We start from the raw sequence: 23,776 nt of genomic DNA on the forward strand, positions 1-23,776 counted from the left end.
TGAATCGGAGAGCTGACCCTGGTAAATGGGTCCAGTACAGAAAGCATATTGCTCGAGTGGTGGTGCCTCATGTAGGACCTTGTCGCTTCTCTTTGTCTTTATTCTTCTGTATGAAGGTTTTGGAAAGTGTGGTCTCTAGATCATCTACATAAGATTAAATTAACTTGATGTTCTGGTTAAAAATGTAGATTCTTGGAGTCTATCCTCAGATATTCTGATTCAGTAGGTCTGAGGGGAGGCCCAGAAATCTGAGTATTAACAAGCACCCCTGACAAAAATTGTCCTGTAGAACCTTTTGTCCCAAATTGGTCCAGTCACTGTTCTCCATCCAGACCCCAGACGTGATTAACACATTTATGAGCAGATTAACTCTTCAGAGATGCCCTGCATTAGAGAAACCTGCTTGGATTTATTTTACTTGGTCATTTCTCTGACTTACTCTAACATAGAAACTTAACTTTTTTCCTATAGAACACTTCATTCTATAGTACAAATTTTAGCCTACACTGACTTGTGCCATTTTTAAGTGGGGGAACGGATGATAGCATTTTGGATCATGAATTATCTTATGTTGTTGTTGGATTGCTAAGTTGTGTTCAACTGTTTGTGACCCCATAGACTACAGCTCACCAGGCTTCTCTGCCCTAATTATCTCCCAGAGTTTGCTCAGACTCATGTGCATTGAGTCGGTGATGCCATCCGACCATTTCATCCTCTGTCACCCCCTTCTCCTCTTGCCTTCAATCTTTTCCAACATCAGGGTCTCGTTATTATTACTTACGACTGATGGAAATGATTGATTATGATGGAGAGCAAAGGCGATGGCTGTTATGGAAGTTTATTGCATTTACACAAATACAAAAGTGCCATACTAAAAGTGCAAAAGGAAGCAGGTGAGGAAAAGAATTGCAGAAAGTAGGGGATTTGGAAAACATTTTTAAATACTTATACCCCACTTTGGAATATCCAGAGTTTTCTAAGACCTTATTTTATTTTATTTTATTTTTAAACTTTACATAATTGTATTAGTTTTGCCAAATATCAAAATGAATCCGCCACAGGTATACATGTGTTCCCCATCCTGAACCCTCCTCCCTCCTCCCTCCGCATTCCATCCCTCTGGGTCGTCCCAGTGCACCAGCCCCAAGCATCCAGTGTCGTGCATCGAACCTGGACTGGCAACTCGTTTCATACATGATATTTTACATGTTTCAATGCCATTCTCCCAAATCTTCCCACCCTCTCCCTCTCTCACAGAGTCCATAAATGACTGTTCTATACATCAGTGTCTCTTTTGCTGTCTCATACACAGGGTTATTGTTACCATCTTTCTAAATTCCATATATATGCGTTAGTATACTGTATTGGTGTTTTTCTTTCTGGCTTACTTCACTCTGTATAATAGGCTCCAGTTTCATCCACCTCATTAGAACTGATTCAAATGTATTCTTTGTAATGGCTGAGTAATACTCCATTGTGTATATGTACCACAGTTTTCTTATCCATTCATCTGCTGATGGACATCTAGGTTGCTTCCATGTCCTGGCTATTATAAACAGTGCTGCGATGAACATTGGGGTACACGTGTCTCTTTCCCTTCTGGTTTCCTCAGTGTGTATGCCCAACAGTGGGATTGCTGGATCATAAGGCAGTTCTATTTCCAGTTTTTTAAGGAATCTCCACACTGTTCTCCATAGTGGCTGTACTAGTTTGCATTCCCACCAACAGTGTAAGAGGGTTCCCTTTTCTCCACACCCTCTCCAGCATTTATTGCTTGTAGACTTTTGGATCACAGCCATTCTGACTGGTGTGAAATGGTACCTCATAGTGGTTTTGATTTGCATTTCTCTGATAATGAGTGATGTTGAGCATCTTTTCATGTGTTTGTTAGCCATCTGTATGTCTTCTTTGGAGAAATGTCTGTTTAGTTCTTTGGCCCACTTTTTGATTGGGTCATTTATTTTTCTGGAATTGAGCTGTAGGAGTTGCTTGTATATTTTTGAGATTAGTTGTTTGTCAGGTGCTTCATTTGCTATTATTTTCTCCCATTCTGAAGGCTGTCTTTTCACCTTGCTTATAGTTTCTTTTGTTGTGCAGAAGCTTTTAAGGTTAATTAGGTCCCATTTGTTTATTTTTGCTTTTATTTCCAATATTCTGGGAGGTGGGTCATAGAGGATCCTGCTGTGATGTATGTCAGAGAGTGTTTTGCCTATGTTCTCCTCTAGGAGTTTTATAGTTTCTGGTCTTACGTTTAGATCTTTAATCCATTTTGAGTTTATTTTTGTGTATGGTGTTAGAAAGTGTTCTAGTTTCATTCTTTTACAAGTGGTTGACCAGATTTCCCAGTACCACTTGTTAAAGAGATTGTCTTTAATCCATTGTATATTCTTGCCTCCTTTGTCAAAGATAAGGTGTCCATATGTGCGTGGATTTATCTCTGGGCTTTCTATTTTGTTCCATTGATCTATATTTCTGTCTTTGTGCCAGTACCATACTGTCTTGATAACTGTGGCTTTGTAGTAGAGCCTGAAGTCAGGTAGGTTGATTCCTCCAGTTCCATTCTTCTTTCTCAAGATCGCTTTGGCTATTCGAGGTTTTTTGTATTTCCATACAAATTGTGAAATTATTTGTTCTAGCTCTGTGAAGAATGCTGTTGGTAGCTTGATAGGGATTGCATTGAATCTATAGATTGCTTTGGGTAGTATACTCATTTTCACTATATTGATTCTTCCAATCCATGAGCATGGTATATTTCTCCATCTGTTAGTGTCCTCTTTGATTTCTTTCACCAGTGTTTTATAGTTTTCTATATATAGGTCTTTAGTTCTTTAGGTAGATATATTCCTAAGTATTTTATTCTTTCCATTGCAATGGTGAATGGAATGGTTTCCTTAATTTCTCTTTCTGTTTTCTCATTATTAGTGTATAGGAATGCAAGTGTTTTCTGTGTGTTGATTTTATATCCTGCAACTTTACTATAGTTATTGATTAGTTCTAGTAATTTTCTGGTGGAGTCTTTAGGGTTTTCTATGTAGAGGATCATGTCATCTGCAAACAGTGAGAGCTTTACTTCTTCTTTTCCAATTTGGATTCCTTTTATTTCTTTTTCTGCTCTGATTGCTGTGGCCAAAACTTCCAAAACTATGTTGAATAGTAATGGTGAAAGTGGGCACCCTTGTCTTGTTCCTGACTTTAGAGGAAATGCTTTCAATTTTTCACCATTGAGGATAATGTTTGCTGTGGGTTTGTCATATATAGCTTTTATTATGTTGAGGTATATTCCTTCTATTCCTGCTTTCTGGAGAGTTTTGATCATAAATGGATGTTGAATTTTGTCAAAGGCTTTCTCTGCATCTATTGAGATAATCATATGGTTTTTATTTTTCAATTTGTTAATGTGGTGTATTACATTGATTTGCGGATATTGAAGAATCCTTGCATCCCTGGGATAAAGCCCACTTGGTCATGGTGTATGATTTTTTTAATGTGTTGTTGGATTCTGATTGCTAGAATTTTGTTAAGGATTTTTGCATCTATGTTCATCAGTGATATTGGCCTGTAGTTTTCTTTTTTTGTGGGATCTGTGTCAGGTTTTGGTATTAGGGTGATGGTGGCCTCATAGAATGAGTTTGGAAGTTTACCATCCTCTGCAATTTTCTGGAAGAGTTTGAGCAGGATAGGTGTTAGCTCTTCTCTAAATTTTTGGTAGAATTCAGCTGTGAAACCATCTGGACCTGGGCTTTTGTTTGCTGGAAGATTTTTGATTACAGTTTCAACTTCTGTGCTTGTGATAGGTCTGTGAAGATTTTCTATTTCTTCCTGATCGAGTTTTGGAAAGTTGTACTTTTCTAAGAATTTGTCCATTTCTTCCACGTTGTCCATTTTATTGGCATATAATTGTTGATAGTACTCTCTTATGATCCTTTGTATTTCTGTGTTGTCTGTTGTGATCTCTCCATTTTCATTTCTAATTTTATTGATTTGATTTTTCTCCCTTTGTTTCTTAATGAGTCTGGCTAATGGTTTGTCAATTTTATTTATCCTTTCAGAAAACCAGCTTTTGGTTTTGTTGATTTTTGCTATGGTCTCTTTTGTTTCTTTTGCATTTATTTCTGCTCTAAGTTTTAAGATTTCTTTCCTTCTACTAACCCTGGGGTTCTTCATTTCTTCCTTTTCTAGTTGCTTTAGGTGTAGAGTTAGGTTATTTATTTGACTTTTTTCTTGTTTCTTGAGGTGTGCCTGTATTGCTATGAACTTTCCCCTTAGGACTGCTTTTACCATGTCCCACAGGTTTTGGGTTGTTGTGTTTTCATTTTCATTCGTTTCTATGCAAATTTTGATTTCTTTTTTGATTTCTTCTGTGATTTGTTGGTTATTCAGCAGCGTGTTGTTCAGCCTCCATATGTTGGAATTTTTAATAGTTTTTCTCCTGTAATTGAGATCTAATCTTACTGCATTGTGGCCAGAAAAGATGCTTGGAATGATTTCTATGTTTTTGAATTTACCAAGGCTAGCTTTATGGCCCAGGATGTGATCTATCCTGGAGAAGGTTCCATGTGCGCTTGAGAAAAAGGTGAAATTCATTGTTTTGGGATGAAATGTAAGACCTTATTTTAAAAAGTTGTTGATTTTGCATTTTTGAGCTTTACCAATTTTATTATTTTAAGAGCTTATTTCCTTTATCTCTTCTCCAAACAGAGTATTAAAAGCTATGGAAGGAAAATGGATGACAGATCAATTGGTAAGAATAAGAAGTATTTAAATAATATTCTTTAAACTTGAGGTTAGATGTTTTTAAATTGGCAGAACTTAAAAAATGATTTTGAACTTAAATTTATTTGTGATCATTTTTTGGTAGTTCTCTGTGAATGTATTTCTAGTGCAGGCTTCTCACATATTTCATTTAGATACCAAAAACAGGATATTGGCAGTTAATTATGGAACAACCTCATAATAATGAATAATTATGAGGTCTGATGCTGACAGAAATATACAAGAACAGTTAGATGCTCTTTTTAAAAAAAAATTACTCATGAACATACATTTTCTAGATGGGTTAATTGAAAAATAAGCTAAAATATTAAAATATGGGAGAGTGTTTATATAATCTGAAGGTGAGCACACCTTTATAATCCATAAAGTAAAACATTTGATACACTACATAAATGTTTAAAAATTATGTCTGTTGAAGACTCTGGCAAAATGAATATAAACTAGGACAAAATGATTACAACATATGAAAATAAGGAGTTTGATTGATTACACTTTTATTCACTCTTGGTGGAAGTGCATATTGGCATATTTGTTTGAGGGACAGCTTGGTGGTAGTTTGTTGCTTTTGTAATGCATATGTGGTATAAATACATCCAGCAGTTTTCCTCCTAAGAAAGTGCACATGAATATAGAGATTTACAGGTAAAGATTCTGATTGTTTGCATTGTTCTTAGTAAAATTAATATATAATTAAATATTCATCAAACAGAATGAGCTAATTATGATACTGCGTAGCTGTTAAAAAGTATGTGGTCAGTCTATATGCACTGGTACGGAATGATATCCAAGGTATATTTTTTTAATGAAAAAAAACCTCAAATAGTAGGCTCTGGTCAAGTATGATTCCATTTGTGTATGTGTTTTAAATATATATGCTCTTCAAAGTCTGAAAAGATACACAGTTACCCCTGAATAGTGGGAAGGAGTCAGGCTAACAATCTCGTTCTTCTCTTTTGTGATGCCTGCTTTTTTATCATAAGCATCATTCATAATTTTTAAATACTTAGAGATGTGATATAAGTGAATTTTGCTTATGTTCTAAATGTTCTATTATTAAATTATGTTGTATGGAAAAAAGTTATAAAAGACTATAAAGAATCTCATCCCAGTTTTTCTAAGTTCCTTTCTATGTTTTCTAGTTTTTCTATCAAAAACTTAAAATCTTGGTTCTTAAAGACTAATATCTTCTAAAAGTGAAAACATCTCATTGCCAGTTTATTCCTAAATTGATCACGGTTCCTGTGAATCTGTTCTCAGATGTCTGTCACGCTGCTTTGGAGAGGGGAGCATTTTCCCCACTGAACAGTCCTATAATGTATTCTGTATCTTGTACCATCACACTGCTTAGACAGGTGTTAAACATTATAAACATTTGAATGTTGTTGTAAGCTTTCGGACTCCCCAATTATGGAGACATCATGGAATAGATAAATCATACTTTATAAAAACCAACTAGTATGTCAGATTTTTACTTATCCTTTATTCTCTTTGGGGAAGCCGTACCTAAATCTTGGTAAGGGAAAAAGGAAGTTTCATGTTTCATAAAATTTTTTCAGGGCTTTTCCAGAAATCTTACGTGAGTTGTACACTTAAAAAAAAAAAAGGAATTCTGCTCTGTTGCAGTATTTTATTACTCTGTAAGTAATATTTGCTTATTGTATCAGTGAGATAGTACAGCTGATAGTCTTCTCAGTAACCAGCACTGAGAATTTAGAGCAGTGCATCCATAGAACTCTCTGATGATACAAATGTTCTGTCTACACTGCCCAATATGGTAGGCATTAGCCATAGGTGGTGTTGACATGTACCACCTGACATGTGGGTAGTGGGAGTAAAACCCAGATTTTCTTTTTAAATTTTGTGTAATCTCATTGACTTTCAGATAGCCACATAGGACCCACATACAGTAGCTCTGTATTGGATAGGACAGGTTGAGATAATATGCGTCAACTTTTTTCTCTGTACTTACTAACACAGAAAAGAACTATTTCTCATTCTCTCTTAATTGCCTAGCAGCTTCTGTCCTGAACCACTAGTTACAAAAGCTGTAATAAATATAATTATACTGGACTTTTCTTCATTGCATTTTCTAAGATACACCTCAGGATAAGTAGTGTCCCTAGTAGATAATCATATTAATTGTAAGAGACCAATATTTGTGATATTTGTTTCATACCTTTTTTAAGAGATGGAAAATAATGTCCTGCAAGATGAGAATTGAACAGCTGAAACAAACTATATGTAAAGGAAATGAAGAGATGAAGAAGAGTAAGTAATTTTCCCACCTCTCTCCAGCCGTGATAAAGGACTCATGTGTAACTTCATGGGATTGATCAACCAGGGAAAGTAAAGGGGAGGGGTGGTAGAGGCAATAGCAACCTGGAAAAGTTAACTGGTTGCCTTTTACTCTTTGTAAAACATTTGTATAAGGAATTTATATATACATATATTTCAAATATATGTATATAAAACATGTATCTGTGTTATGTATATTTACAAATGTGTGCATATATACATAAGCACATGTGCAAATGTAATAACCTTTATAAACTGCTGCTGCTGCTGCTGCTGCTAAGTCGCTTCAGTCGTGTCCGACTCTGTGCAATCCCATAGACGGCAGCCCACCAGACTCCCCCATCCCTGGGATTCTCTAGGCAAGAGTACTGGAGTGGGGTGCCATTTCCTTCTCCAATGTGTGAAAGTGAAAAGTGAAAGTGAAGTCGCTCAGTCGTGTTCGACTCTTAACAACCCCATGGACTGCAGCCCACCAGGCTCCTCCGCCCATGGGATTCTCCAGGCCAAGAGTACTGGAGTGGGGTGCCATTTATAAACTACTTAGCTTAAAAAGTTGAGCACTGTATGTGTCCCATTTCCCTTAGCCAATAGGAAGCTCAGAGTCAGTCTTGGTAATCAAGTATAATTATTAGTTCACACCAGAAGCAAATACTGACTTTTTCTCCATCAGTGAGTCTTATACATATTTTAATTTGTATTAATTTTGCATTACGTTTGTGTACTTCATATTTTATCACAGGTGGTTGCCAGATTTTAAGAGCATCCTCTTAGAAATCTTGTGTCCTTAGACATAGTGCATGCTGGGACGTCCCTGGTGGTCCAGTGGTTTAGACACTGAGCTTCCAGTGTAGGGGGCGGGGGTTCAGTCCCTGATCAGGGCACTAAGATCCCACATGTCATGTGGCAAAGCCAAAGATAAATTTTAGAAAAAAGAAAAAGAAGTAGTTCATGTATTTCTGAAGATCATTGTTTAAAGTTTAAAATGGATTGCTGTCATACCTTTGTAAGTCCCTTTCTTGTCTACTCATTGCTTTCAGAAGCAAGTATTTTATAGTGGTAGGCAATAGTATAAAAGCTTCCTTTGAAAACTTGTCCTATTAAAGTGCTTGTGTGGAGTTTCACAGGATTAATAAACTACAGAAACAGGGCAGCCTGGTGAAGAGGTCTCAGAACTACAGCCCGCCCCTCCTGTGCCGAGTTTGGCTTGCACCCTCCAAAGGCTCTGGGTCAGCAGCAGTGTAGGGAACTCATTACTTACCATGGGTTCACCCACTTTCCCCTCCTCCCTGGATGTTCACAGTAGGAGTTTGCCACCAGGCCTCTGTGAACCTCCTGAAATTGCTGAATTGACTGAGTTTGTGTGTTTCTCTGATGAATAAGTTTAAAACTTTGATCAGCTCCTTTTAATAGGCTCCTATCCCAAGTATCCTTTTAGTTTAGTCACTAAGTTGTCTCTTTGTAACCCTGTGGACTGTAGCTGCCAGGCTCCTCTGTCTATGGAAAAACATCTACTTCTCCTTCGTTGACTATGTTAAACCTTTGACTGTGTGGATCACAACAAACTGTGGGAAATTCTTAAAGAGATGGGAATACCAGACCACCTTGTCTGTCTCCTGAGAAACTTGTATGCGGGACAAGAAGCAACAGTTAGAACTGGACATGGAACAAACTGACTGATTCAGAATTGTGGAATGAATATGACAAGGCTGTATATTATCACTCTGCTTATTTAAGTTCTATGCAGAGTATATCATGCGAAATGCCAGGCTGGATGAATCACAAGCTGGAATCAAGATTGCCAGGAAAAATACCAACAATCTCAGATATGCAGATGCTATGCTATGCTAAGTCACTTCAGTCGTGTCGGACTCTGTGCGACCCCATAGACGGCAGCCCACCAGGCTCCCCCGTCCCTGCGATTCTCCAGGCAAGAACACTGGAGTGGGCTGCCATTTCCTTTTCCAATGCATGAAAGTGAAAAGTGAAAGTGAATTCGCTCAGTCGTGTCTGACTCTTAGTGACCCCATGGATTGCAGCCTACCAGGCTCCTCGGTCCATGGGATTTTCCAAGCAAGAGTACTGGAGTGGGGTGCCATTGCCTTTGCAGATGATACCACCCTTATGGCAGAAAGTGAAGAGAAACTAAAGAGCCTCTTGATGAGGGTGAAAGAGGAAAGTGAAAAAGCTGGCTTAAGACTCAACATTCAAAAAACTAACATCATGGCATCTGGTCCCATCACTTCATGGCAAATAGATAGGGAAAAAGTAGAACAGTGTCAGACTTAATTTTTTTCGGCTCCAAAATCACTGCAGATGGTGTTTGCAGCCATGAAATTAGAAGATGCTTGCTTCTTGGAAGAAAGGCTATGAGAAACCTAGACAGCATATTAAAGAGCAGAGATACCACTTTGTTGCTAAAGGTCCATCTGGTCAAAGCTATGGGTTTCCCAGTAGTAATATACAGATGTGAGAGTTGGGTCATAAAGAAAGCTGAGCACCAAAGAATTGATGCTTTCAAATTGTGGTGCTGGAGAAGACTCTCGAGAGTTCTTGGACTGCAAGGAGATCAAACCAGTTAATCCTACAGGAAATCAACCCTGAATATTCATTAGAAGGACTGATGCTGAAGCTGAAACTCCAATACTTTGACCACTTGATGCAAAGAGCTGGCTCATTGGAAAAGACCCTAATGCTGGGAAAGATTGAAGGAAAAAGGATAAGGAAGCAGCAGAGGATGAGATGGTTAGGTAGCATCACTGATTTGATGGACATGAATTTAAACAAACTCCAGGAGATAGTGGAGGACCGAGGAGCCTGGCATGCTGCAGGTCATAGGGTGGAAAAGAATTGGACACAACTTGGTGACTGAACAACAACAAAGCCCCAAAATACTGAAAGCAACAACCATGGAAAATATTAACAAGGGATATGGTTCTCCACTAGTGGACTCTATAGCTGTGATTTCCATCCCTAGCAGATGATTGGTGTCACCTGATAACCATTTTTTAAAATCTAGAGAGAATCTGGGCCCTGCCTTGAACTTACAAAATGAAAATCTCATTCATGGGGACTGGGGTCAATGGTTCATAACCTGTCTGTAGTAAAAGACCATTTTTTTGTCTTTCATTTCTAATGTGTCATAAACCAACATCAATACTTCTGTAAAATACAATAAAATTACTAGAAAAGTGATTGCACACTTGGATGCCAGGGTAATATCACATAGCCTTGTCAAAATATGTTTTTTTTTTTCTAAATTTGCTCTCTACTTCTGTACTTGTTTTGTTTGGTAAAGGTTTGGGCCAGATCCATGGCTCACACTTTGAGTAGTAGCTCTACTCTGATGACCTGCCAGGTTCATAAGCTGTTTGCCACCATCTACACTAGACTCAGAAAATTTTGCAAACAATTTCAAGGCAGTTAATGGATTCTAGAAGCTCAAGTTTATAGATTAGATTGAGTTTGCTGCCCAAGAAATAGCCTGTTGTGTGTGTGTTTTTAAAAAAAAAACAACAAAAAAAAAAACCAGAATCTTATTGTTAAAATACCAATTACAAACTGTAGCTCCTGATGAATATTTCTCCAGAATCTTTTGATTTAACATGTTATGATTGCATGATAATATGGCATAGATAGGGAAATTGGATTGCATTTGAAATTTCAGAGTTGAGTTGGTCTGTTATTTGGCAAAATAGCAAGAGTAGATTACAGACAGGGAAGATGACATGGAGAGAAGAGTGACTCAACCTGAGTGCGCTAGTGCAGGTTGGGTGTCTGTGATGATTTCCTGTCACCTTCAAGGGGTCCTGGTATTACATTGGAAAATGTCGTTTAAAAAATCTAACCACCATATGGCTCAGGCCATGGCTAGATATTGACAGATATATTTGAGTACTTGTAACGAACTCAGTAGAGATCATGAAAATGATTGAACTTACTGGAAAGTGTGTGAAAGGACCATAGACTTAACCTTCGGGACATTCATATTGATCAGGAATGGTGAAGAGATGAATCAGAGAAGAAAAAAAAATATGTGTGTGTATATATATAAAAGAAGCTTTATGCCTGCAGTGAAATAACCTAGGTTCAGTTTCATGCGTCCTCAGTCTTGTCTGATTCTGCGACCCCATGGACTATAGCCTGCCAGGCTCCTCTGTCCATGGGATTCTCCAGACAAGAATACTGTAGTGGGTTGACATTTCCTCCTCCAGGGGATCTTCCCAACCTTGGGATCGAACCCGCGTCTCTTGCATCTCCTGCATTGGCAGGGATACTTTTACCACTGTGTCACCTGGGAAGCCCTAGGACCTTCATGAAAAGGACACATACTGGGCAGGATGAGTGTCTGATTTCTTGGTTGTGTGGCCAAGCTCTGGTGGCCCTTGCAGTGGTTAAAATGCTAGTGTATGGTGGGTACTCCCACCGTGCTGGGGGTGCTGCTCCCCACTGTGACTTTTCAGAGTGGTGGTCTGTTTCTTTGTTGCATGACCACCGGCCGTGAGGTTGTCCTTGGGTTCTCTGAATGGAGCCCAAGGCACACTCGATAGTTTCCTAAGGAAAATCAGGTCTCCAGTGAGTTTTTCAAACTTAGATATTTTGTCTGCCCAACATGCCTATTCTTCAGTGTTTATTTTAAGAAAGTCAGGTGCTTTGTGTGCTAAACTTCAAACACAATCCACCTTCCTGAACTTGATAGTCTTGAGTGATGCTTACTAATGTGGATTACAAATGGAGACTCAGAATCATTTTAGTGGTGGTCCCCTTTGCTCTGTGTGTAATACCTCCTTGAACTAAACTCTTGGTCTCCATACTTGGTGAACATCATCTCATTAATGTTGTTGAGGTTTTGCTTTCAATTTAGACATAATTCAGGAAGACATTTATAATGCTTTGGAGCCATGGTGGGGAAGTGGTAGCATGCAGTAGCCAGGAACTGTTTCCAGAGCTTATTGTTGGGTGTGACTTGTTTATTTTAGATGCCGAAGGCCTCCTCAAAACCAAGGAAAAGAATCAGAAACTTTATACTCGAGCACAACGGCACCAGGAAAAGAAGGAGAAGATCCAGAGGCATAATCGCAAACTTGGTGACCTGGTAGAGAAAAAAAACACGGACTTAAGAAGTCATTACGAGCGTCTGGCAGATCTTCGGCGGTCTCACATATTAGAGCTCACGTCTGTCATTTTTCCCATCGAGGAAGTAAAGACTGGTGTGAGGTACAGTAAGCGAGTCCTTCAACTCTAGGGAAACCCAATTTCCAAAGATCAAGTGTCTTTCAAGCACGTCAGCACATTTATTGGGCCTCATTCTGGGTTTTCCTGGTGATGAAACTTAAGTCTTATCTGCTTCAGCAAACAGTAAACACTAGTAAACACTGCACGAAGTTGGGGAGGCAGCCGGGGGAGGGCGGTGCCCTGGGAGAGGTGAAGCCCAGGCTTATGGACTCTTAGAGCTTCCGGAGCAGGGCCGGGCTCACACGCTTCATCCGGAACCATCTGATGTGGCTGCAGGGCCAGTCAGGCTGCTCATTAGTCACACGCTGTTAGGCAAGTTCTTGCGCCTTCATGTCTTATTTCCTTGTCTGTGAGATGGGGATAATAAACGCCTACTTCACAGAGAAATCATGAGCTAAGATGGAAGAAAAAGCCCCTGGGTCTCTTACTTGGTGGGCGAGACATGCTGACTCCACCTTTTCCTGGTAACCCTCCCGTCTAGCTCAGGATCAGCTAGGTTGAGTCTCAGGCCATAGTGCCCAGACACCCTCAAGAGCCAGTGGGACAGACAGGATGGGGATTCCCAGCGGCTGAACATCAGAGTCACTCAGGAACTTCAGGAGAAAACAGGTCCCAGAGGACTGGGCTCCAGCCTTCCTGTCCATCTCGGAATGCTTTGTTTCTTAAACTTCCCCAGATGCTGCTGCTGATCACACAGATTTGGAAACTTCCAATGAGGAGTTGCGTTTGTTTTCTGATGAACCATCGGGCTCTTGCCCTTGAGGGTTTTCCTTCTCTTCCAGTTGTCTCCACTTTCTGGCACCTTTTCCTGGCGCTGGAGTCTTGCTCCCCAGGACTTAGAATTCACTGCCTCCACTTCAGTCTGGCCTTTCACCTGTTGCCAGAGGGAGCTTCCTCAAAGCCTGAAGGTCTGATTGTGCTTCTGACTTGACAGCCTACTCTGACGCTTAACAAGTCATTTTTCACTAGTGATGGTTAGCAAATACAGAGATAAAAAGGCAGATTCAAAATAAAGAAGAATTTAGGGCTCAGAAATAGACCCTGAGGTGGTATTTTGAGTCAGTGGGGAAAAGTCGGATTTTTCCAAAAATTGGTGTAAAGACAGCTGGCCAGGTCTTTGAGGGGGAAAAAGCTGACAAACAGAAGCATTATGCCAAATTACAGTCTAGATTTTTTTAATTACGTATGAGCCAAAATACCCGTGTTAGAACACATGGTCAACAAGACTAGGATACTGTTCCAGATTTTAGGATACTAAGACTCAAAGAGAAAAACTTTCTCTTCTGTACTTATGCTGTTTAAATCTTTTATGTTAGTGTAAATTGCTGTATATCATTCTTTTTTTTTTTTAAGCTAGTAGTGTTGAAGTTATCCCTATGATAAGCTACCTTGTTCCTTCACATTTCTTCTCAATCTTCCTTGAGTGGAGGAAGGAGGAAGTAGAGGGCCAGCTTAGAACTGGCCACGGAGTCCTGTGCTGACCTGCCCTGTGCAGGGCCACCAGGAGGAGTGGGTTTACGTGCATCTGGTGCAGAGGAAGAGGAATTGAGAGCCGGCAGCCCCGGGGATGCATTCTAGACCCAGAGCAGCACAGTAGGCCCTGCCTTGTCTGGGCATCTCCCACCTCTTCTTTCAGCACCATTTTCTGGCACTTCCCTCGGGCCTCCTGCACGCACCTACGCTGACCTCTCTGCTCCCCAGACACCCTGTGTTCTCTCGCCACCTGCACAGTACCTGCCGGGCCTTCTCATTCCACTGCCACACTTTAGGCCAGCAGCGCTCAAGTGTAGTCTGTGAACCTCTCTGGGTCACTGAGGCCTTTTCAGGGCATCTGTGCAGTCAAAACTATTTTCATAACTATTTCAAAACTATTTTCATAACACTTTATTTTCCCTTTTCACTCTGTTGACATTTGTACTGGTGGCTCAAATGCCGTGGTGGGAAAACCTCTGTCGCCTTGACAGCTTTCAAGGCAGTGACACCAAACTGTGCTAATAGTCATTGGATTGCTTTGCAGTGCAAAAGACCAGCCAGTTACACATCAAGAACACTATTGATGAAGCAGTAGAAATTATTCATTTTATTTAAACTAAGTCTTGAGTGCTGCATGCCCGTCCTTAGACTGCTGTGCAGTGTGGTGGGAAGTCTGTAGAAAGCATGTTTGCTGCATGCTGAAAGCTACCAGGGGCTGAAGGAAAGGCCCTTGAGTGAGTCGCTGGTGAAACTAGTTTTTTTTTTTCCATGGGACACTTTCTCCCCTTGAAAGAACAGCAGAAAGACTTGGGTTTTAAAGAGATTTTCAAAAGTCATCATCAGTGCTGTGCTGTGCTTTGTAGCTCAGCTAGTCAGCAAATAATGTCACTCTTCGTGAATTTTCCTGTTTTGAAAAATACAGTTTTTCATTCATAAAAACATGCTACTGATATGTAAAGGGGTTTATTATTTTTGAGTGAGTTAATAATTTAAAAATTTCTCAGATTTTTAATACAGTAAGTATTAATAGATCTAACATCATACACAAAAGCTCTTTGGAGCCCTCAGAATTTTTTAAGCACATGAGGGGGTTTTGAAATCACATAGTTTGAGAACCTAACACTTGACGGCCTTGTTCATGGTGCCATCGTGCCCACATGCTGTGAGCTGCTCTGCCACGGCTGCGTTGTCCTTCACCTCTGCAAGGACTTGCTGATCTCTGTATTTTCCAATTAAATCCCTGTCCTTTCATGCATCATGCCAGTGTTCCGTGTACCTGACAAGTAACTGCACAGTTTAAAACCCAGTGCCTTTATATCCGTGTGATCTTTGGTTTGTAGAGATCCTGCCGACGTGTCTTCAGAGAGTGACAGCGCCATGACCTCCAGCACCGTGAGCAAACTCGCGGAAGCGCGGAGGACGACTTACCTCTCGGGGCGATGGGTCTGTGATGATCACAACGGGGATACCAGCATTAGCATCACGGGGCCTTGGATCAGCCTTCCCAACAACGGGGACTACTCGGCCTACTACAACTGGGTGGAAGAGAAGAAAACCACGCAGGGGCCTGGTGAGAAGCAAGATAGTGTTCGAAACTTTTATAAATTTTTTTGAGGTGAAAGTGATGTAACAAAGTGAACAGTTACAGAGTCAGTGAGCGGGACTAGTACATTCACAGTGCTGTGCAGCCATCACCTTTGTCAAGATCAAAAGCACATTTTTCATCCCAGACAAAAACTCGGGGGCTCGAATCAGTCACTCCTGCTTTCTGTCTTTATGGATGCTTTCTGTTTGTTTCATAGAAATGGGATCATGCAACATGTGGCCTTTTGTGTCAGGCTTTTTTCACATAGTGTACGGTTTTCAAAGTTCATCTACATTGTGGCATATACATTTCATTCCTTTTATGGCTGAATAATACTCCTCTGTGTGGCTATGCCACATTTTGTTAATCGATGAATGGACTGAAAACATATATATTTTTTTCAGTATTTTTTTAGATATTTCACCTTTTGGGGTCAAGTGTTACTTACATCGGAGAAGGCAATGGCACCCCACTCCAGTACTCTTGCCTGGAAAATCCCATGGGTGGAGGAGCCTGGTAGGCTGCAGTCTATGGGGTCGCTAAGGGTCGGACACGACTGAGTGACTTCACTTTCACTTTTCACTTTCATGCATTGGAGAAGGAAATGGCAACCCACTCCAGTGTTCTTGCCTGAGAATCCCAGGGATTGGGGAGCCTGGTGGGCTGCCGTCTGTGGGGTCGCACAGAGTTGGACACGACTGAAGTGACTTAGTAGTAGTAGTAGTAGTAGTAGTTACTTATATAAAAAGATCTCACTATTTAAAGAAGTGTATTTAGCCTGTTGGGTCCCATTTTTATAGCTTCTAACTTTGTATATAACTTTTTTTTTTTTCTACCAGTCCTAAGTGGAGATTGAAATACCCCAGTAGAAAAACCCTTTAAAATGCCAGTAGCTTCTCTTTGGTGGAGAAAGATGATGCATTTAGTTATCCAGCAAGTATTTAATGAGTGCTTTCTGTTATGCACGCTGCTGGTGATACAAGGCGCTGTCACCAAGGCATGGGTTAGATCCCTGACCAGCCCTTTACCTCTCTGTGGAGAGGAAAGGAAGCAACTAATGGTGAAAGGCATCACAACTGAGTGTGGGCTGTAGGCAGAACCAGCGACTTCATGGGGTGGGGCTACAGAGGAAGGAACTATTTCTCTGTAGGGTAGTCAGGGGAGGCTTCTCTGAGGAGGTGACTTTTAAGTTGGTCATTAATTGCATAAATAATGTGTTATCCAAACGGTTCAGATTTCAATTTCATTTATGCTGGGTCTGGTTAGACCCATTTGCTTAAGTTATATTCCACTCATCAAAAATCATAAATAATGAAGTATTAATATCTGGCCATGAACTTTTTATTAGTAAAGAGTAAAGTTTATCCGTCAGTAATGTATTGATAAAACCACACATCCCAGAAATCTAGGTTCTTTAATGTTTTTGTTGAAATTGAAGTTTTTTGTGTATGGCTGTTGTTTGTCTACTTTTTAGACATGGAGCATAATAACCCTGCTTACACGATCAGCGCTGCATTGTGCTACGCGACTCAGCTGGTCAACATTTTGTCTCATATACTCGACATAAATCTTCCCAAAAAGCTGTGCAACAGGCAAGTAATTGAAAGCAGTGGTGTCATCTTTATCACAGCTCTCTCCTGTTCCTATTGTATTCTTTATTCTAATTAAATAATGGGAGGGGAGTTTGGGAAGGGCAAGAATTTAAGTAGTATTGGGACTTTGCAGGTGGTCCAGTGGTTAAGATTCTGCACTTCCACTGCAGGGGGCATGGGTTAGATCCCTGATCAGATCCCACATGCCTCATGTATGGCCAGGAAAGAAAAAAAAAAAAAAGAATTGAAGGATTTACTCGAGAGAAAAGATCTGACCATGAAATACTTAATAAGCCCAATGTGCAAATTTGTGTCATTATCTTACAATTGCACGTGACATGTTTGAAAAGACCACAGAATTCTCTCATAGGAAAAGGTAATTTAAGCAAAGACCAGGATATGCAGAGGACATGCTTATGTGTAAGAACTGAGTAAATTGTAACACTTTTTTATTTAATTGTAAAGGTTTATAGTCCACCCAGTTCCTACTAAGACCTTCCTACCTCCCAGCGGTTATCCTTGCATTTCAAGTAAATGTTAATGTATGTTATTACCACCACCACCACCACCACCTCCCTTTAAACACAAAAGGTATTGTGCTAAACTAAGGTGTTTTACGCCTTGCTTTTTAAATTTGTTTTTGTTTATGAAGATTTTTTTGAGCACCTGCTGTGTGCTCGGCACTGTTCCAGGCACTGGAGGGGTACACTGGTGATGAGAATATAATCTCTGCCCATTCGGTACTTAATTTTAAAAGGGAGACACATAGTAAATGAACGTTGTGTCAGTTGGTGATGAGGGTTGGGGAGAACATTAGAGCAGGTGAAAGAGCAGGAATGTGGGGCAAGGAAGGGTTTACCACATCCAAGAGGGTGGGTATGGATCCTGTGGGAGCCTGGAGGAGGCCGGGAGCAGGCCATGGGAATCCCTGGGCAAGAAGGGCGAGAAGGGCAGGTGCAGAGCCTGGGGAGAGGGAGAGAATGAGGCAGTGGGGACCCAAGTCTGCGGATCCCGTGGGGACCTTGTAGAGCCACTGTTGGCTTGAGCAGTCACTCCACCTGACATGGATAGTTGCAAAGTTTTCCTTTGTACAAATGTGCCAAAATCTTAGCAATCCGCTGTCTCCCCTGCTCATACCTCAGAGAATAATCCTGTCCATTCGTTGTTTCATTAGTGTGCAGATACTTGTGCAGAGTAAGTTTTCGAAGTAGGGGCTGCTTGGTCACAGGGTACGTGCATGTGTAATTTCTGGATGCAGTGAAGTTGCTCTCTGGGAGAGCAGCAGCTCATTCCTAGAAAGTTTCTGATAAGTGCAGTTTATTATGAGGCAAAGGACTTGGGGTGTGTCTTGTTCTAACTGTAGTGTAAAGCATACTCTTTAAAATGAACATTTTAACAGAATTTCTTCAGGGATCACGACTTTACAGATTGTCCATTTGTTTTGCAGTGAATTTTGTGGAGAAAACCTCAGCAGACAGAAATTTACTCGAGCAGTGAAGAAACTGAATGCAAATATTCTTTACCTGTGCTTTTCCCAGGTATGGAAAATACACTGTGAGCTCAATTTTAATTTGTTACATGGTTGAAATATTAATATTCTTTTTTTTTGCTTTTTCTAGCATGTAAACTTAGATCAATTACAGCCACTGCATACACTCAGGAATCTAATGTACCTGGTCAGTCCGAACTCTGAACACTTAGGCAGGTAAGAAGGGTGTTTGTTGCTTTTCTCTAAGTGGTGTTATTGTGATGACTTGTAAGTAGAGTTGCTGTACCTGTGAGCAGGGTGCAGGGGCCTGATCCCTAGCCCCAAACCCTCTAGATGGGACAAAGATAACACAGTCTTGTATAGAAGGAAACAAGGGTTAGTCGGGTTTGATCCCTTGTGGTCCTTACATAATCTTTTCTTAGAGGAAATAAATGGCAACCATTTTTAACACCTACAGCAGAATAGAAGCCATATGTTCCTGGAGTGGGGACTTCTTGTTCTGTCTCTGAAGACCAGAGGCTGATTCTTTGAATCCGCTTCTGTTTCTTCCTTAGCTCGGCCTAGTGTCTCCCCCGATTCTTACGCATTTTCTTTTGTGCCTGTTCATTCTTTCCCATCATGATAATCCTTCCCTGTTTCCTTTTTGTCGCTGAGTCCATCTGGCTGCCATTTGCTGGAGATAAAGGGTATTAGAAAGTTTATGAAATGAACTAGTTTGAAACCCCACTATCCTAAAAAGAGGAGTAAGTTCACCAAAATGACCAATCAGGACTGGTCTGTGGGATCTTTCTAGTCTCTAAGCCCACAGAAGCACAACATAGATGAGACTTATCTTTGGGACCATCCATGCACCCCTTCTCTGGGTGCTTATCTTTTTCCCTTGCTCTGAAAAGTTGGTCTGTATATTTCTGCAGATATGACTTGGTTAATGTATTTGAATTTTTGAAAGAGAACAAAAGAAAATAAAAGGTGGGAAAGTTCCTTGGGACTCCCTCCCCCATAATTCATTTTCTTCGATACTGGAACAACGGCTCTAGGGGAGACCCCTCCACTGACCAGGGTGCCTGGCTCCCTCCAACTGCAGCGAGCCTAATCTTGGTCATCTGCTCTTAGCCTTGTCTTGTGTGTCTTCTCAACTTTCCCCCCACCTAAAACAGTGTTTAACTTTTCTGGGACATAGAGCCTTCTGGAGAAAGCTGTGAAATCTCTCCAGGGAACTGCACCTACACCTAGAATTCTACATCCTTTTATAGGGAGGTTATTTGCCTCACCCCAAATCCCATGCATTAGTTCACAGGCCACAGGAACCTGTTAAGGTAGCCATCCCGTTTTTAGTGGTTGATGCCTATTTTTGTGAGTTCGCTGCCTTCTTCTCTGTACATCATTTGTAAAGGATTCCACATGAGGAAACTTAGCTTTGATAATAACAGCTGATATTTATTGGGCCAACATATATGGACAGTGGGCCAACTGCTTGACCTGTGTAAGATTGACGTGATAGGTGAGAAAAAGGCAATGAATAAAATTCAGTTCTCATTAATAATTAAAGGAAAACTATTAAAAATTTTAAAATAGGTTATTAATAAAGGATATTTACTACATCAAAAACTAGTATACTTACATGTTACGTTGGTAAATATTTAATAGAGTCTTCCCTTTATAGTCAGAAAAGGCCAAGAATGCCTACTATCACTGCTGTGTTACTGCTCTGGAGGCCTGGCCAAGGCAAAACATTTTTACAAAGAAGATGTGTTTATATTGGGAAGAAGGTGACAACGTAGATAGTATGATTATCAAACTGGTTATCCAGGAGAACTAAGAAACTGTTGGAATTGATTGCTCAGCAGTGGCTAGATACAAGTTCACCGTACAAAGAGCAATTGCTTTCTTATATGCCAACAGCAACTAATTAGAAAATGTAATGGATAAAAGGTCCTTTCTGTTGTGGCAACAAAAAATATAAATTATCTAAGAATAATCCTTACCAAATACTTGCAAACCTATATAAAGAAAATATGAAACTTAAAAAATGATTCAACATATATTTCCAGAATGTCTTCCAGGCACTGTATGAGGTATTGGACTGAATAAAAGTAAGCCCGAGGCTGTGAAGGCCCTTAGCATTTTCTAGGGTGGGAAGGCTCAGTATGCTAAGAATGCCATTTCTGCCCCAAAGGAAACCTGATCGGAAATTTCAACAGATATTTCATGTAACTTAAGTTGATTTCCCAAGCTCAGCTAGAAGCTCAATCTGAAAAGAAATTTTGAAAAAAGAACAAGGGATGGGCTTGGCTCCTTTAAAACATAGTATGAAGGTAATTAAAACCTTTATTCCCTGCTCTCAGCATGCAGATAGGTGGAGCACTTAGAGGAAGAGAACAAAGAGTCCAGAAACAGGCACGCGCGTGTGTGCGTGTGTGTGTGTGTGTGTGTGTAGGAACATCATAGATGATAGGGTGGCATGTCGAATCAGATAACAATAGCAGCTCAATGGTGGTGGGCCAGGTGGGTATTTCTGTGGGGGAAAAGTTGGAATCATACTGCATTCCATATGTAAAAATAAATTCCAGATGATATAAAAGACCTTATTACTTTATTTTAAAAAACAAAACAACCTATAAAGGAACTAGGAGGAAAGACAGTGTGGGGAGGGAATTCCCAAGCAACCCACAAGACCCAAAAACCATAAAGGAAAGGAGTACACATTTTACTGTGTCAAAACTAAATGTCTCTGGTAAAAGACACCATAAACAAAGTGAAAAGACAAGCAACAGGTGTGTTTTGTAACCTTTATAATAGGCAGCAGATTAAAATCTAGACTAAAGAAATCTTTCAGATCAGTAAAAGACAGACAGACCTAGTGGAAAAATAGACAAAGGATTTAGGCGGAAATTTTACACAGAAGTGCAAGTAATATTCAAATGAAAAAATCTTCCGCCTCAATCAAGAGTAAAGAATTACTATTCTGAATAGCTTTCTGTCAGTAGTTTTCAGTCACAAGTGTAGCAAAAATGGAAAGGCTTGATGATACCCAGTGTTGCTGGAAAACGAACACCTGTCTTTTAGGGCAGATGTCCTTGGTGGGTATGACGTTTTCTTTGGGCTGCCCTCCGTCTTGAGGGCTCGGTCTGCCAGGAGTACACATGCGCGTCTGTGAGCCAGAGGGCGGGAAGTAAGCTCCACGAGTCAGGGCCCCCTTCCCACCTGCCTCAGTTGGAATTAAGACTTTAGAGAGGTTGTTGCAAGAACCTGGGTTCTGTCTGCTTCCATTAAGACGAGCTGAACTGAGGATCCCATCCTGAGCCCAAAATAAACTTTGAAATAAATTTACAGAAAAATAGCAATACAATAAAAATAGGACAAAAATACTTAGGCCCTTTACCCAGATTCACCTTTGTTTGTATTTTGCCGTGTTTGCTTTATCATCTGTGCCGTTTCTCTGTGTCTCTTATCTTCATAAATACACACATACATACATACATACACAAAAACTTTTTTTCCCTGAACTCTATGAGGATAAGTTACATGCATCATGGCTGTTACCCCTTAAGTACTTCAATATGTATTTCTTTAAAATAGGGCCATTTTCTTGCTTTTAACCACAGTACGGTTATCAATATCAACAAATCTAATTGATACAGTACTCTAGTGCCCAGATGCACATTTTGTCTGGACCAGATAATGTCCTTGATAGCACCGCCCCTGAGTATAGGATCCAGTCTTGAGTTGGAGGTTTTGTTCAGTTGCTGTTATCTCTTTACCCTTTAAATCTGGAACAATTACCACAATCTACTTTGTTTTTCATGACATTACCATTTGTTTGTTTTTAAATAGAGCTTTTATTCTGAGTTTGCTGTTTCCTTGAAACATGGATCAGGTGTACATTGCAGGCTGGAATGCCTTCTAGGTGAATATCTGCTGGCTGTCACATCCAAGGCCCACTGTGGCCATCTGTCCCTCACTGGTGATGTTAATTTGATCACCTAGTCTAGATGCTCTCCAGCTTCTCCTCTGTACACTTCCCGCATTTTTCCTTCCTTGGAACTAATAAGCAGACATTTAGGAGACATTTTGAGACCATGCAGTTATCCTCATCAGAATTTCCCCCTGGATTTTGTTATCTGTTGTTGCTGTGTTTTTTTCCTATCTGATCCAGCCTGTACCATATTTAACACATCATGTTTATCCAAACTATAGCTTACTTTAGGGTTCACTCTTGAGGTTGTATATTTTATCAGATAATAATTTTGAAATATTTTTCAAAAGAGACTTCCTAAAAGCCAAAAAAGATGGCTTCCTAAAAGCTAAAAGATTGTTTTCTTAGTCTATAAAGAGTTAACTCCCTACAGGATCATAAAAAATGAGTACTCTTAACTTCAGAGTCTTAAATAAAAGGATGTCAGTTATTCAGCTAAACTGAAAATTAAAGGAATGATTTTATAATCTTTATTCCCAAAGACATTAAGTGAAAAGACTTAATTCTGCTAGTTAATTCTGTGTTGGGGTGTGTGTGGCTTGGGGTGTGCTGGGCAGATCATCTCTAAGCTAGAAGTGGTGGGAGAGCAGTTGAGTGGAGAAATGTCTTCTGCTCTTACAGGTTCTTAGAGATGTAGGTTACTTGTCGGAACTAAAATTGTTCTGACCTGGCACTTTGGGAATCATCTTACTGGCTTATTTTTCATTAGAAGTACTTAATTCGGCACCTTCTTCAGGCCAGCTGGACTCTGCTTTGTGCAATTCTGAGCAGAAAACTGGAGTCCAGGTGGCGTCCAGCAGGGAGCTCTGCCTGGAGGAAGTGTCATTTTCCCCACCTTGCATCGCTCCTGCCTGTTTCCTTGGGAAAACCCTTAAAGAGAAGGTCCGTGGATGATGGCAGTCTCATGCCAAGAAGGACCCCAAGAGTAGATCTGGCAGCATCAGAAAGGAATAGAAAACAGGTTGTGCCTCTTGGGCTGGCTGGGAGAAGCGACTGCTGTGGAGAGCTGGCCAGGGTCTGTGAGGGGTCCTGGGGGCTCTGGGAGATGAAACCTGGCAGTAGATGCTGAGGGCTCTGGACAGAACAGAATCCAAGACTTTTGTGTTCAGGAAAACAGGGACTAAGGCTACATCCCTCTTAGTGGCAGAGGCACTTAAATTGTGTTCTTGGTGGGCAGCTGCCATGAGGAGAGGAGCGGGGCTAGTGGCTCTCAGTGAGGTGGGTGAAGGGAGGTTGAGCAGAGATGGAACCCTGACCAGGAAGTGGGGTGGGGTGTAGAGAGGACCAGAGCTGGGGGCGCCAGTGAGGGTGGAAAGGGGGGTCTTATTTGGTTATAGCAGGCAGGAGCATGAGGGAGGAGG

General features: G+C 40.6%; 1 protein-coding gene across 2 annotated transcripts in view; it reads left to right on the forward strand.

Annotated features, from left to right (window-relative positions):
- The window catches only part of ATG14 (autophagy related 14), a 40,982-nt gene that overhangs the window by 12,346 nt on the left and 4,860 nt on the right, over nucleotides 1-23,776 (forward strand). For both annotated transcript variants that reach the window (XM_006068140.4, XM_044924945.2), the window contains exons 3-9: nucleotides 4,699-4,741; nucleotides 6,960-7,041; nucleotides 12,045-12,282; nucleotides 15,114-15,343; nucleotides 16,833-16,950; nucleotides 18,398-18,488; nucleotides 18,570-18,655. In XM_006068140.4, coding sequence (XP_006068202.2) covers nucleotides 4,699-4,741; nucleotides 6,960-7,041; nucleotides 12,045-12,282; nucleotides 15,114-15,343; nucleotides 16,833-16,950; nucleotides 18,398-18,488; nucleotides 18,570-18,655 — 888 coding nt within the window. The remainder of the gene's footprint in view (nucleotides 1-4,698; nucleotides 4,742-6,959; nucleotides 7,042-12,044; nucleotides 12,283-15,113; nucleotides 15,344-16,832; nucleotides 16,951-18,397; nucleotides 18,489-18,569; nucleotides 18,656-23,776) is intronic.

Source organism: Bubalus bubalis, chromosome 11 (genome assembly GCF_019923935.1).
Source record: "Bubalus bubalis isolate 160015118507 breed Murrah chromosome 11, NDDB_SH_1, whole genome shotgun sequence".
NCBI classification, from domain to species: Eukaryota; Metazoa; Chordata; class Mammalia; order Artiodactyla; family Bovidae; genus Bubalus; species Bubalus bubalis.